This window comes from Ictalurus punctatus, chromosome 1, assembly GCF_001660625.3.
Source record: "Ictalurus punctatus breed USDA103 chromosome 1, Coco_2.0, whole genome shotgun sequence".
Taxonomy (NCBI): Eukaryota; Metazoa; Chordata; class Actinopteri; order Siluriformes; family Ictaluridae; genus Ictalurus; species Ictalurus punctatus.
The window spans coordinates 36,713,665-36,726,567 of record NC_030416.2 but is presented as its reverse complement, the minus strand read 5'-3'; the positions used below and the strand labels follow the sequence as shown (position 1 = coordinate 36,726,567).

At 41.2% G+C, this 12,903-nt stretch overlaps 2 protein-coding genes across 2 annotated transcripts in view; one reads left to right on the top strand and one right to left on the bottom strand.

Annotated features, from left to right (window-relative positions):
* LOC108267341 (rho guanine nucleotide exchange factor 4) overlaps positions 1 to 1,088 on the bottom strand; it is a 133,074-nt gene extending 131,986 nt beyond the window's left edge. The window contains exon 1 of the mRNA XM_017471406.3: positions 780 to 1,088. Within this exon, the coding sequence (XP_017326895.1) occupies positions 780 to 935 (156 nt within the window). The 5' untranslated portion in view covers positions 936 to 1,088. The remainder of the gene's footprint in view (positions 1 to 779) is intronic.
* Positions 1,089 to 3,851: 2,763 nt separating this feature from the next.
* The window catches only part of arhgap29a (Rho GTPase activating protein 29a), a 60,323-nt gene continuing 51,271 nt past the window's right edge, over positions 3,852 to 12,903 (top strand). The window contains exons 1-2 of the mRNA XM_053684332.1: positions 3,852 to 4,006; positions 5,773 to 6,114. Of these exons, the coding sequence (XP_053540307.1) occupies positions 5,868 to 6,114 (247 nt within the window). The 5' untranslated portion in view covers positions 3,852 to 4,006; positions 5,773 to 5,867. The remainder of the gene's footprint in view (positions 4,007 to 5,772; positions 6,115 to 12,903) is intronic.

Here is a 12,903-nt window from a genome sequence, read left to right as displayed (position 1 = left end):
CTGCAGTAATAAGTGTTCATTCAGTAGTGTACAGCACTGACCTGCAGCAGTACGTGTTAATTCAGTAGTGTACAGCACTGACCTGCAGTAATAAGTGTTAATTCAGTAGTGTACAGCACTGACCTGCAGCAGTACGTGTTAATTCAGTAGTGTACAGCACTGACCTGCAGCAGTAAGTGTTAATTCAGTAGTGTACAGCACTGACCTGCAGTAATAAGTGTTAATTCAGTAGTGTACAGCACTGACCTGCAGCAGTACGTGTTAATTCAGTAGTGTACAGCACTGACCTGTAGTAATAAGTGTTCATTCAGTAGTGTACAGCACTGACCTGCAGCAGTAAGTGTTAATTCAGTAGTGTACAGCACTGACCTGCAGTAATAAGTGTTAATTCAGTAGTGTACAGCACTGACCTGCAGCAGTACGTGTTAATTCAGTAGTGTACAGCACTGACCTGCAGCAGTACGTGTTAATTCAGTAGTGTACAGCACTGACCTGCAGCAGTAAGTGTTAATTCAGTAGTGTACAGCACTGACCTGCAGCAGTAAGTGTTAATTCAGTAGTGTACAGCACTGACCTGTAGTAATAAGTGTTCATTCAGTAGTGTACAGCACTGACCTGCAGCAGTAAGTGTTAATTCAGTAGTGTACAGCACTGACCTGCAGTAATAAGTGTTAATTCAGTAGTGTACAGCACTGACCTGCAGCAGTAAGTGTTAATTCAGTAGTGTACAGTACTGACCTGCAGTAATAAGTGTTAATTCAGTAGTGTACTGCACTGACCTGCAGCAGTAGTCGGAGCGCAGTCCAGCAGATGATATAAGCCCAGAGTGTGAACTTGGCTCTGTTGTAACTCTCGACCTCCGCTTCATTCCCTCCGTCTCCTCCTGAACTTCTGTCCACTTCTTCTTCTGCACTCTCCTGAGCGTCTCTCTCCATCTTTCCCAAATTTATTTCCCTCTTCACTACATTAAAACCATCTCCACACACTCACACTCTGCTCAGGAAACAGACACACACACTACAAGCTCCATGCACGCATCTACACACATCACAAACTTCCTGCTCTGAGTACAGGTGGCTGTAGATCTGAGCTGTAGAGATCCTAACTGTAGAGATCTGAGCTGTAGAGATCCCGCCCACTTCCTCTCCATACACGTGCCACAAGTGGGCGCCATGAAACATTCACACTCACTACTGTACGGTCAGTTAGTAAATCAATTACACAAAATACGCAACAAACAAAACACAAAACAAGCAAACAAACAGACAAACAAATAAATAAATATGAGTACACTGGTGATTTGTTATTGGACAGGTAGATCATTGGTTCAGATTTTTCATTGAAAAATAAATAATGATTAAAAAACAACTTAGCTAAATGATTAATAAAACACAACATGCAGTTGTGTGTGTGCGTGCCTCACCTTGGACAGACTCCCTCTCCTCCACAAATGCCTACTGAAGATGTATGCAGCCCTACAGCGCCATCTAGTGACTGTAGCAGGAGGTCGTTGGTGTCCAGCTCTGCTTCTGGTTTCATTTTCATTAACACGAATTACTGCAAACATCTTAACAGACATCAGTGTCTTTTAAAATAAATACAACTCCTAAGTCACATTCTGAGAGAGAACACACACTGATGTTCACGTCATGCTCAGAACAGGTCTACTGTATCTACAGTTGGGACCAAAAAGCTGAAAACCTAGGCTGAAGACCTTTAAGCTCAATTGTTCACAACGCCACACATTTCCGATGATCATTCACTTCTCTCGTCGAGGCACCTGCACGTCAGAGATCATTTAAAGCAAGTTGATTCGAGTCTGATTTATTTCAGCTTTATCAGAATTCCACTGGGTCAAAAACTGTACATACACCAAGTCGACTGTCTCGTTGTGGACCTCCACAAGTCTGGCTCCTCCTTGGGAGCAACTTCTAAACAATTCGACGTACCATGAGCTTCCGTACAAACAATTGCTACCGGACAGACACGGCATTGTTCTGGAAGAGGCACACACAAACTCACAGTGATGAATGAACTTCGGTCCGAAAGATTCAACCGCACGCCAAGACAACAAGAAAGGACCTGGTGAAAGAACTGGAGATATTAGGTAGCAGAATATGTACGTCCACCACTAAGAGTGTCCTATATCACCATCACCAGCTTTTTGGAGGAGTATTCTCTGGGCAGATGAAAGAAAAATGGAAATGTTTGGGCATAGTGATCAGTGGAGGAAAAAAGATGAGGCTTTTAATCTGAAGGACACCATCCCAACTGTGAAGCATGGCGGTGGCAGCATCGTGCTGCGGGGGGGTTTTGCTGGTAAATGGTAAATAGTCTGCACGTATATAGCACTTTTTTAACCTTAGCAGTTCCAAAGCGCTTTACACGGTGTCTCCTTCACCCTTTCACACACACACACACACACTCACACACGCTATCACACACCAACGGTAGCAGAGCTGCCATGCGAGGCGCTAACTTGCCATCGGGAGCAACTTGGGGTTCAGTGTCTTACCCAAGGACACTTCGGCATGTGGAGTCACGCGGGCCGGGAATCGAACTTTTTAATCAAGCCGGGACTAAGAGATAGCAGGACAATGATCCGAAACACACCAAAGATTTCACAAAATGGCTTAAATATAACTAAGTGAAAGTATACACACAAAGCCCTGCATCCCATAATAAATGTGTGGACTGAACTGAAAAAGCATGTCTGAGTGAGAAAGCCCACAAACCTGACTGAGTTACAACAGTTACGGTTACGCTACAGTTGAATATATATATATATATATATATATATATATATATATATATATATATATATATATATATATATATATATATACATGTATATATGCTATACACCAATGGTAAAAATGATAGCAAGGTACATTAAGTGAACAACTTGTGGAAACTACATCAAGAGTTTGATTCAAGTTAAGCAATTAAAGGGCAGCAATATATATTATATATAGTATATTATATTATGCACTAACAAAGTTCATGTAAATGTTCCAGTCTTTGGAATTATTTTTTATTATTTATATATTTTTCAATAATTTGTAATTCTTCATTAAATGCAAACTTCATTAAATGCAGGGCTGCACTTACACATACCAGAGCATGAATGAATGAACACTCCTATCTGATCCTCCGTGCTCTGCACTGAACACACGTAGAGCTGAGACTTCAGTGTAATAACATCATCCTCCACTAGATGGCGGAATTCTCTCTAGAATCATCAGGAGAGCTTGGTCTTATTTCTTCATATTGTATGACGGGCTAAATTGAGGCTTAACTCTTAAATGTATCTGGATGAATTGATGTCCTGATGTCAATCACGTGCAACAATCTCATAATGACGTCATTAATTTTCCTAATAGCCCTATAGAGGAGAGGATCACATCACATGGTGTCTTAAAGGATCCATTACAACATCATATAATATTATAATTATTAGTATTATGATGATATTAAGTGTGCAACTTCTACTAAATGTGTAATAGTTACAGATATTGTTATAGTTAGGGTCATTATTATTTATTATAGTTATAATGCTAAATGTGTTTACAATTCTGACACGGAAGTGTTTTTTTTTATTAAAATCTATTTTTAATAATAATAATAATAATAATAATAATAATAATAATAATAATAATAAAAACTTCTGATAAAGAAGTAAGACATTTGGAGTCTGACTCTTTGAGAGCTTCATGTGACTGTACACATTTGCCTGGAGTCTTCCCTCGATTTATTCTCCATTCAAACACAGGAGGAGTGTTTGCGTTGGAGGGGCGTGGTCTTTAGCGAAGGGGCGGGGTCTGTGCAGACGTTGGGCGGACAGTTAAGGAGGCGGGGTTTTATCACCCGTGGTACGAGTTAATGTGAGAGACAGTGGAGACCGGAGGGACTCTCTCTCTCTCTCTCTCTCTCTCTCTCTCTCAGTCTTTCTCTGAGGATTACTGCTACATTTTTTTCCCTTTTCGGACTCAGGAATGTTTCACACGTGAGTAATTCTGAATGTAACTCGTTAAATCAATGCTTTTTAATTCTAACATCATTTAAAAGACCCAGTGGAATGAAATGGGACTGCTTTACAAGTGATAGAGCTTATATGATGTATTACAGTTACTCACATGGAGTCATTCTGTTTATTCAGACTTTCCACTCTGCTGCTGTTTTCCATAGCTAGGAAAAGTGGAATGTGATAAGACAGTTTCCACAGCTGTATTGTAGAGGAATCTGGAGAAACTAGACCGATCTGCTCTGTAGAAATCCATAGAATAAATCTTAATGCACTGTAAGTGGATTTGAGAAATGATTAGGAATGCAAGTTTAACTCGTTTTCCTTAATTCGGATTAGAGCACTGATTTGTTTACACTGTCCTGCACTAAGATTATAGGGTCTGGATATGATTGGTAATGTTGTAGCTATTCTGGTAATGCATTGTTGTCATGTTTTGAATGTTGATGCAGGGGGGCACGGCGGCTTCGTGGTTAGGACGTCTGCCCCCACCTCAAACCTTGAGGTGGGTTCGAACCCCACCCCTGCCCTGTGTTTGTGCAGAGCTTGCATCTTCTTCAGGGGTTTCCTCCTGATTGGCTGATTGACATATCTAAATTGTCTGCAGTGTGTGTGATTGTGCCTTGCAATGGGTTGGCACCCTGCCCCAGGTTTCTGGAAGCTACCCTGCAACCTGGTATGGGAAATTTATGAATGGATGTTAATGAATGCTGGTGTATAATACCAAGATGTTGGACACAACTTATTCTTTATTAATAGTCCCCCCCCCCCCCCCCCCCCCCCCCAAGTGGCTTATAAATAAGCATTGATCATTTACATTAAACATTTCATTTTGAAATTTGCATATGTTGTTGCATGGCACATAACCACTCAGTGCTGTGAGCATTGTCAGATCTTCTTGTTGCCAGTCCTGAGCAAAAACCACCCAGCTGGAACTTTACTGTAGGTACTGGTCCAGTGATAAATTTACTAGTGCCAAAAGTCTGGTACCTTGTTATTTTGCGTATTAGTACGCTGATACGAGTTAGTCTTTTTCCTCCAATGAAAATGACAGGTGAGCCGATCAAAATATGAATCGTACCTGAAATCTCCAATATTAACGGACCTCTTGGAAGCCCCGCCCCCTCTTCCCCGTCTCACATTACTACGGGTATGGTGGAAGCATGGTTTCTGTGGTGAACATTAAACAACTGGCTGAGTTTCCTAAAAGCAAAATTAAGACCATCTTAACTGGGAGAGAGAGAGAGAGAGAGAGAGAGAGAGAGAGAGAGAGTGTTCAGTGGGATGCTCACTTTACCTTTTAATGAAGACCTTAATGTGCTGCAATGGTTTTGGCACATTTAACCCTGATTTGTAAAAGGACTACATACAGAAATTACTGTGTTTTATTTTTTACTGTTTACTGTATTTTCTCAGAGCTAAAGTTGAAGCACTGGTGGATGCTCCAAAATTCTTGGTTCCAAAGTTCTAACAATTGTTGGCCTCCTGAAGTTCATAGGCCCAACGTTTTCACAATGGCTGAACCCACCACGAACTGGACAATTTAGCATCTGTCTAATCTTCAAAACTCTACCATAACCCACTGACGGCTAGAGTCTTTCATAGACCTGTACATGGTTTAGTGTTGTTCCTGTTCATATGAAACTAGATAAAGCTGCAGATAACCTTGGATTGGAGCAGTGCAGGTGTCTGTCCAGGCCTGGTTCTGAAGAGCATGAGTGTGAGTGTAATACCTGTTCTATTTCCAGGAACCGTCACCGCCGCTGAGGACGTGTGTGGAATCTCATTAAATCGAAGCGAGTTTGCAGCGTCGCTCGTCCAAAGCAAGCTGGCCGCGGCTGGGATGTTCGCCAGCGGGATGCTGCAGCAAAGCAACCTGGGAAACAAATGCTCAAGTGTGAGCATTACACGATTCTCCAGCTCACACTTCTTTCCCCCGGGTTCAGGATCGGGTTCCAGAGCTGGCTCTATTAAGAGTGACTCACTGAGCTCTATCAGCTCCGACCCGGAATACATCATGCAGCTTGTCAGTGATGTACGGAAATTTGCTGATGTGCTGCTTCATCTCAAAGAAGCGTTTAACTCGAAAGGTGAGCTGTTGTTTGCACTATTTCTTTGTTTACAATGATTAAGAAACCTTCAAAGTTCTCGGTCTCAAAGTTCTGTGCTGGAACCTCCAATGTTCTCCAGTGTTCCTCATAGTTCTCAGATTCAATGTTAAAACAATGGTTGTAGCCCTGAATTTCTTGTTTCCAATGTTGTAATAACAGGTTTAGCAAAAGTATCAGTCCCAACATCATAAAATTGGTTGAAACTGTATGGTTCAGAGTGTAACAGTGATTAGAATGCTTGAACCAAAGTCCTCATTTCCAAGGTTATAACAATGGCTGTAGTTCAAATTCTTGGTCCCAGTGTTCTAATAATGTACCCCCAGTGTTCTCAGTCTCAAAGTTTTCACAGTGGTTGAACACTCAAAGTTTCATAATTGTTGAGACTCCAACATTCTCAGTCTCAAAGTTGTAATACCGGTTGGATCCTCACTGTTTGTCCAAAAGTAATTATGGTGCTTGGTCCAAAGTTCTCATTTCTAAAGTTAGAATAAGGCCTGTACCTCCAAAATTATGGGTTCCAAAGATTGAACAGTGGTTGCAGCCCTAAGGTTCTTCAACCCAAATCTACAACTTTGGTTGACCCCTCAGTGCTCTCACGAAAGTAATTAAACATAGTTATAAATCGGACGTTCTCATTTATTAAGTTATATCAATGGGTGTAGTTTAAATTCTTGGTCATAACATTCTAACAATGGTTGGAGCCCTATAGTCGAGTCAGTTTTCTCAGTTGCTGTGCCATCAAAGTTATTTCAGAGCTCAAACCCCTTAGAACCTCTCAGAGTTCTCTGTCCACAATTGTTACAGATTTGCTCTCATTTCAAAGATATAGCACTGGTTGTTATTGGTCCCAACGCGGTTGGACCCCCAAAGTTGTCCGTCTCAATATTCACAATCGCTGAACCTTCAAATTATTATAGTGGTCAAATTCTTAAAAAAGGTCAGTCTCAAAGTAATCATAATGGCTGAGACCTCAAATTTCTCCATCCCAGAACTATAAATTTGGTTTAACCAGTATTGTTCTTAGTCCAGTGGTAATTACAGTGCTTGAAGGTCCAAAGTTCTAATTTCTGAAGTTATTAAAATGTTACAATAAACCCCAGTGTTCTCAGTTCCAAAGATATTGCATTGGTTGAGCCCCCATTATTCTCAGTGTGAAATTTAATGAAGTGTATTACTATACTTGAATGTCCAGAATTCTGATTTTCAAAGTCATAGTAATCATTGTCGAAATCAAAATTATAGGTCCCAAAGTTTTACCAATGGTTGGACCCCCAGTGCTCTCAGTCCCAAAGTTTTCACAATGAAGCGCTGAACCCTCGACATTATTACAGTGGTCAATACCACAATATCTTCAACCTCACGGTTACTATAAGGGTCGATCCATTAAAGTTCTCAAGCCCAAAGCTATAAAATTGGTTGAACCCCAAACTTTCTCAGTGTGAAAGGAATTACAATGGTTGACAATCCAAAGTTCCAAGTATCCAAAGTATAACAATTGTGGTAGCTCCAAAATTATTGGTCCCAAAGTTCTAACAGTGCTTGGACCCCCAATGTTCTCAGTCTGAAAGTTTTCCCTCTGAGCTATTATAGTGGGCCACCCTCTGTGGGTTTAATAAGAATCAGAATCATTTTCATTCACTGTATACATTTACATGTATTAAGAGTTTTTTTCTTGCTGTTTGGTCACAACATGATGCATTCACACCGTTACATCACAGACAGCACAACTCACAATGCAATTACCATCCTAATATCCGATATATCGGGGTTGAGCCCCTTACATTTCTCAGACCCAGATATATGAAATTGGTTGAACCCTAAGGTTATCAGTCCACAAGTGATAACTATGTTTGAAGATCCAAAGTTCTCATTTCCGAAGTTAAACCAATGGTTATAACATAATTTCTTTATTTTAAAGCTATAAAATAGTTTGAACCCCAAATCTCATCAATCTGAAAGTAATTACAGTGGTTGAAGTTCCAAAGCTCTAGTTATAACAATGTTGGTAGCTCCAAAATTCTTGGTCACAAAGGTTTCACAATGGATAAACCCTTAAAGTTATTACAGTGGTCAAACATCTAAAGTCCTCACTCTCAGAAGTTGTAATAAGGGCTGAGTCCTCAAATTTCTCAGTCCTAAAGCTAAAAAAAAAAGTTGTTTGAACCTCTATTGTTCTCAGTCCAAAAGTATATACAATGCTTGTAGATCCAACGTTCTTATTTCTGAAGTTATAACAATGATGGTAGCTCAAAAAATTCTTGGTCTGACCACCATTGTTATTACAGCGGCCAAATCACTAAAATCCTCACTCTCACAGTTATCATAAGGGTTGAAACCACCCCAAAGCTCTCATTCTCGGTCTTCTCAACAACACATAAAAATATTTTCCCTGTATTCCCTTCAGCAGTTGTTGTTTTTTTTTTTTTTTTTTTTGTATAGACAACAATTTTAGGCATTTTGCAAAAATCCCAGGATAAACTCAATCAAGTCCAGACAGCTGTTGTCCTGCAAGTTTATTTTGTACAAATTTGAAGGAGTCCCATGACAGTTTGAGTAAGATGTGAAATAAGGAACGTTGCTCTGATGGAGGTACAGTATCATTTTAAACGCAGTATTGTAAAGTACGATAAAATGGCTGAGCGATTTCCACAATACAAACTTGCTCCTTGTTCTTTATACAGTAGCTCCTGTGAACTGTGTGTCGGACTCGGTTGTGATGTGTCTGGCTCTCGGGCCATGCGAGATGTGTTTGCCTTTGTCCGCTCGGTCACTCACCTGCTGTATCTGTGTGTGTTTTGTGGGCAGATTTCAGATCCTGCAACAATTACGCAATTCGGAGTGAAATAACACGGGTTACCTCAATACTGAAGACCTTGCAGGTCAACAGAGAAGGTCGTTCTTCTCTGCTCGTAATGTTGTTTCTTATTAGCAATGCTATAGGCAAGCTTGACGTATGGGTTCGGCGTTGGGTTTTGGCAAGGTTCAGACCTTTTTTGAGGTTTTTCTTTAAGCTTTATTTAGAGAGAGGGAATAAGAGAGTGGGAAAGAGGTAGAAAGACGAGTGGTAGTTGTAAGTTCAAAGCCCGGGACTGCCAGCGAGCCACTTTTAACCCTCAGATGAGGGTCTGATCATCTCTACACTTGGTGTAACTTTTAAATCTTTCTGGATAAAAGCATCCGCTAAATAGAAACGTAGAGAGGGACAGACAGAGAGCTGAGGTACTTTTCTAGGGAGGGGAAACTCCAAATCTGTCATTTCACGTCTACATGGCAGCTCTATATAAAGCTATAAGCTAATCCAAGCTCATGAGTAGATTTTGGCATTGTGATGAATTACTCTGGGGGGAAAAAGGGGGCATGAAAGGCATCTGATCTCGATATTTAAATAGTGAATTCCTGCATTGTGGGAGTACTCAGCGGGGAAAAAAGACTTGAGAATCGTACACTACTCCATAATTAAATGCTTTTTTCCCCCTCCACTCCTTTCACTAATCTCAAGTGAAGCGTTTGGAAACCTTTGGGGAAATGATGAAAGAGTGAGTGAAGATTAAGAGGGCGGCTGCTCTTGCGTGTGTGATTACTGCATTCCGGGTCCTGTGTGGTTCAGCTCGGCTTGGATCGGACCCAGCTCGCTAATCCTGACCCAAATACACCGCTTCTCTTAGCCCTGTGGTGGTGCCATCAATCCAAACCATCTTTTAACAGCAATAGAATGTTAATATTTTGTTGTAACCATTATGTTTAGCTCAGATTCTTCCCTTCCTGTTTGTTTGGGGTCTCAGGGACTCTACAGCAATGATATTTTTAAAATGACATCATCCTTTCCCACAGAACGTCGGGATATGTAAGTCTGTAAACATGAGTAAACAAGAACAAATTTAGATTTCGCTTGGTTTTATCCTGACATGTATCTGAGTGAGGTCAAATTGAGACTGATATCCGTGGCGTATATCTTTTTCATTTTGCATGCTTCTTGTGTGGGTTGGGAAATTCTGGTAAGGTGTGATACGCTAAACCTGAAGATTCTGAATATTTAGGAAACGTTTTGGGAAAAATCGAACATATTCAGTGCATTGATATTGTATGTGTTCTTATTGTTAGCCTCCAAAAACACTAAGTAGAATTCTCGATTCTGATTGGTTGATTAATTTTCGATCATAGAAAAGCAAATCACAGGTTTATATTAAAAATGTCTTTACGATTTTTACAATGAAAGCATCACACGCGGTGGTTTATACTTTTCCTGATTCTGTTTGATGTTGGAACGATCTTTTGGTAGAAGATTTTGGTGGTTCGTGTTGACCCGAGCTGAAGGTAAGGGTTAAAATCGGTGGTATTGGTGGTGATGCCAGTTGGAGTCAGGAGGAATGTTGTCTTTTGTTGACGGGTGCTTGACCCCGCTCAGCCTGGAGAGCAGTTTGGAGAGCTAGCTGTGTGTGACCGCTACTTCTCACCGCGAGTGTTGATGCATTCCTCCACCCACTCCCTCTCTCTCTCTCTGAAATAATGGGACAACCCAGGATTTTTCACATAGTCTGAATAGTTCCAAACGTGTCCCTGTTCCAAAACCTTTTCGCTTCACCAAAAGACTTCTTTTATTATTTTTTTTACCTCTTCAGGTTAACGTTTGCTGTTAGCAAACTAATGATTAGCCTACACGAACGTGTGATGCATGGAGCATATTCATCATCATTAAGTAAGAAAGAGATAGTAAAAGAGTAACTTGGAAGTCAATGTTTTCTGTTTTTGCTCCTTTCTAATCTATCTAAACACAGGAAAGGGCAAATTTGGGGGAAAAGGGAAGCTAATTGGCCTGCAGGAAAAGAAACTCTACTCTGCGCTGTACTGGGCACTGGGTAGTGGATTACAGCCTCAGAGCGAGCTTTATCTCAGGGTCAGTGCTGAAATAAAGACTAATTCCTTGAAGAATGAACTGTGCCGATGACCCGTTCAGATCCGTGCTGCCAGACTTAACCTCGGTTCATTCACTCAGAGGAGATTTGGGATTTGGGCTTTCTACATCAGATCAGGTGAAGATAAAAGGTGACCAGGTTCTCAAGGGCGGTAAAAAAGAAGGGTGCTGTCTCAGGTTAACACTGGGTGGCGTTAATGTTAGACCGAACGCTATCAGAATCTATTGTGGATGCACTTCCTGTCAGCAGACGTGGGGAAAAATACTTCACGTACTTTGTTACTGTAGTTGGGAGATCTTTCATGTACTAAAACTCTACAAGTGACTTGATGTACTTTATGTATTTTTCTGTAGCAGCGCAGCCACTAAGCCAATCAGCTGCATTTTCGCTTTTCTAAATAAGTATTTTTTTTTGTTCAGTGGCTTAGTGGTTCGCACGTTCGCCTCACACCTCCAGGGTCGGGGGTTGGATTCCCACCGTGGCCCTGTGTGTGTGGAGTTTGCATGTTCCTCCGGGTACTCCGGTTTCCTCCCCCAGTCCAAACACATGCATGGTAGGCTGATTGGCGTGTCTAAAGTGTCCGTAGTGTATGAATGGGTGTGTGAGTGTGTGTGTGATTGTGCCCTGTGATGGACTGGCACCCTGTCCAGGGTGTACCCCACCTTGTGCCCCATGCTCCCTGGGATAGACTCCAGGTTCCCCGTGACCCTGAAAAGGATAAGCGGTGTAGAAGATGGATGGATGGGATGGATGAAATGTGTGTTTGTTTTTGTATGCATTGTTCATCATCGATCAGTTCAAAATATTTACTTTCTACTCTTGAATAGATAGACTTGATGTTTAAATGTACTGTAGATACCTTTTGACTTTCACTCAAGAAGATCTTTTGTTTTTAACTGAGGAAGAATTTGACACCATACTCAGTACTCAGTACTTTATGCACCCCTGCCTGTCAGTTAACTTGAGGTTCCAAATGGCGTTCTAAGATCCCAACCCAAGAAAAGCAGCAAACATGGACTGGACTGGACTTGACTGGACTGGACTGGACTGCTCGTTCAAATTTCCTGGACTCTGTGATTTGAATGAGTGATTCTTCTGGTCCAGGATCTGCAGGTGGACATCAGCTGGATCCTTATCCCAAGCTTCCACAAACTTAGCCTGTCTTTATCATGTCACCGTGTTGGACGGAGTCGAGGAGACGGCGTGTCTGTACCATTCAAATTTTGTGAAACTGAAGGAGGCAGCAGAGACAGAGCTGGCGTCTCTGTTTTTCTTTTTTTCTCAGGGCTGATGCTCAGTGTCAGTGTAATAGAGTTCGTTAGAGAACGTGGATAAACTCTGTAGTAGCTACCAAGAGTGCCATATATTTTGCTAACTGTGTGTTCTGTAATTTAAAAAAATAAGTTGCTTGTCATTCATTGTCTTTTGCTTTTGCCTTGTATCTCATAGTTACCGGATAAATCGTTCCTTTTTTGTAGCATAAATAATTTAACTTAATAAGTCGTCCAATATCGGGTGCGTATTTGCAGCAGTTGGTTTAAATCATACTGTAAAGCTGAATCCTCACAGTTTCAGGGTCCTGGGTTCAGTCCTGAGCTCAGGTTACTGTTTGTGCGGTGTTCTGCATCTTCTCCAGGAGTCCATGTGGGTTTCCTCTGAGTTCTCACCATATAAACGATCTGATTCGCAAGATGTCTACCGCTTAAACCTTTAAAACCAAAGACTCCTCACATGTATTCGTGTTTACTTCTGATTATTCTCCGCCTCAGATATTCCAGTGACACGTTTCTGGCTACAAGCTTCAGGATCTTGAAGGATGGAATCTCTCGGAAAGGAATTTCAGGTGTTAGTTTCG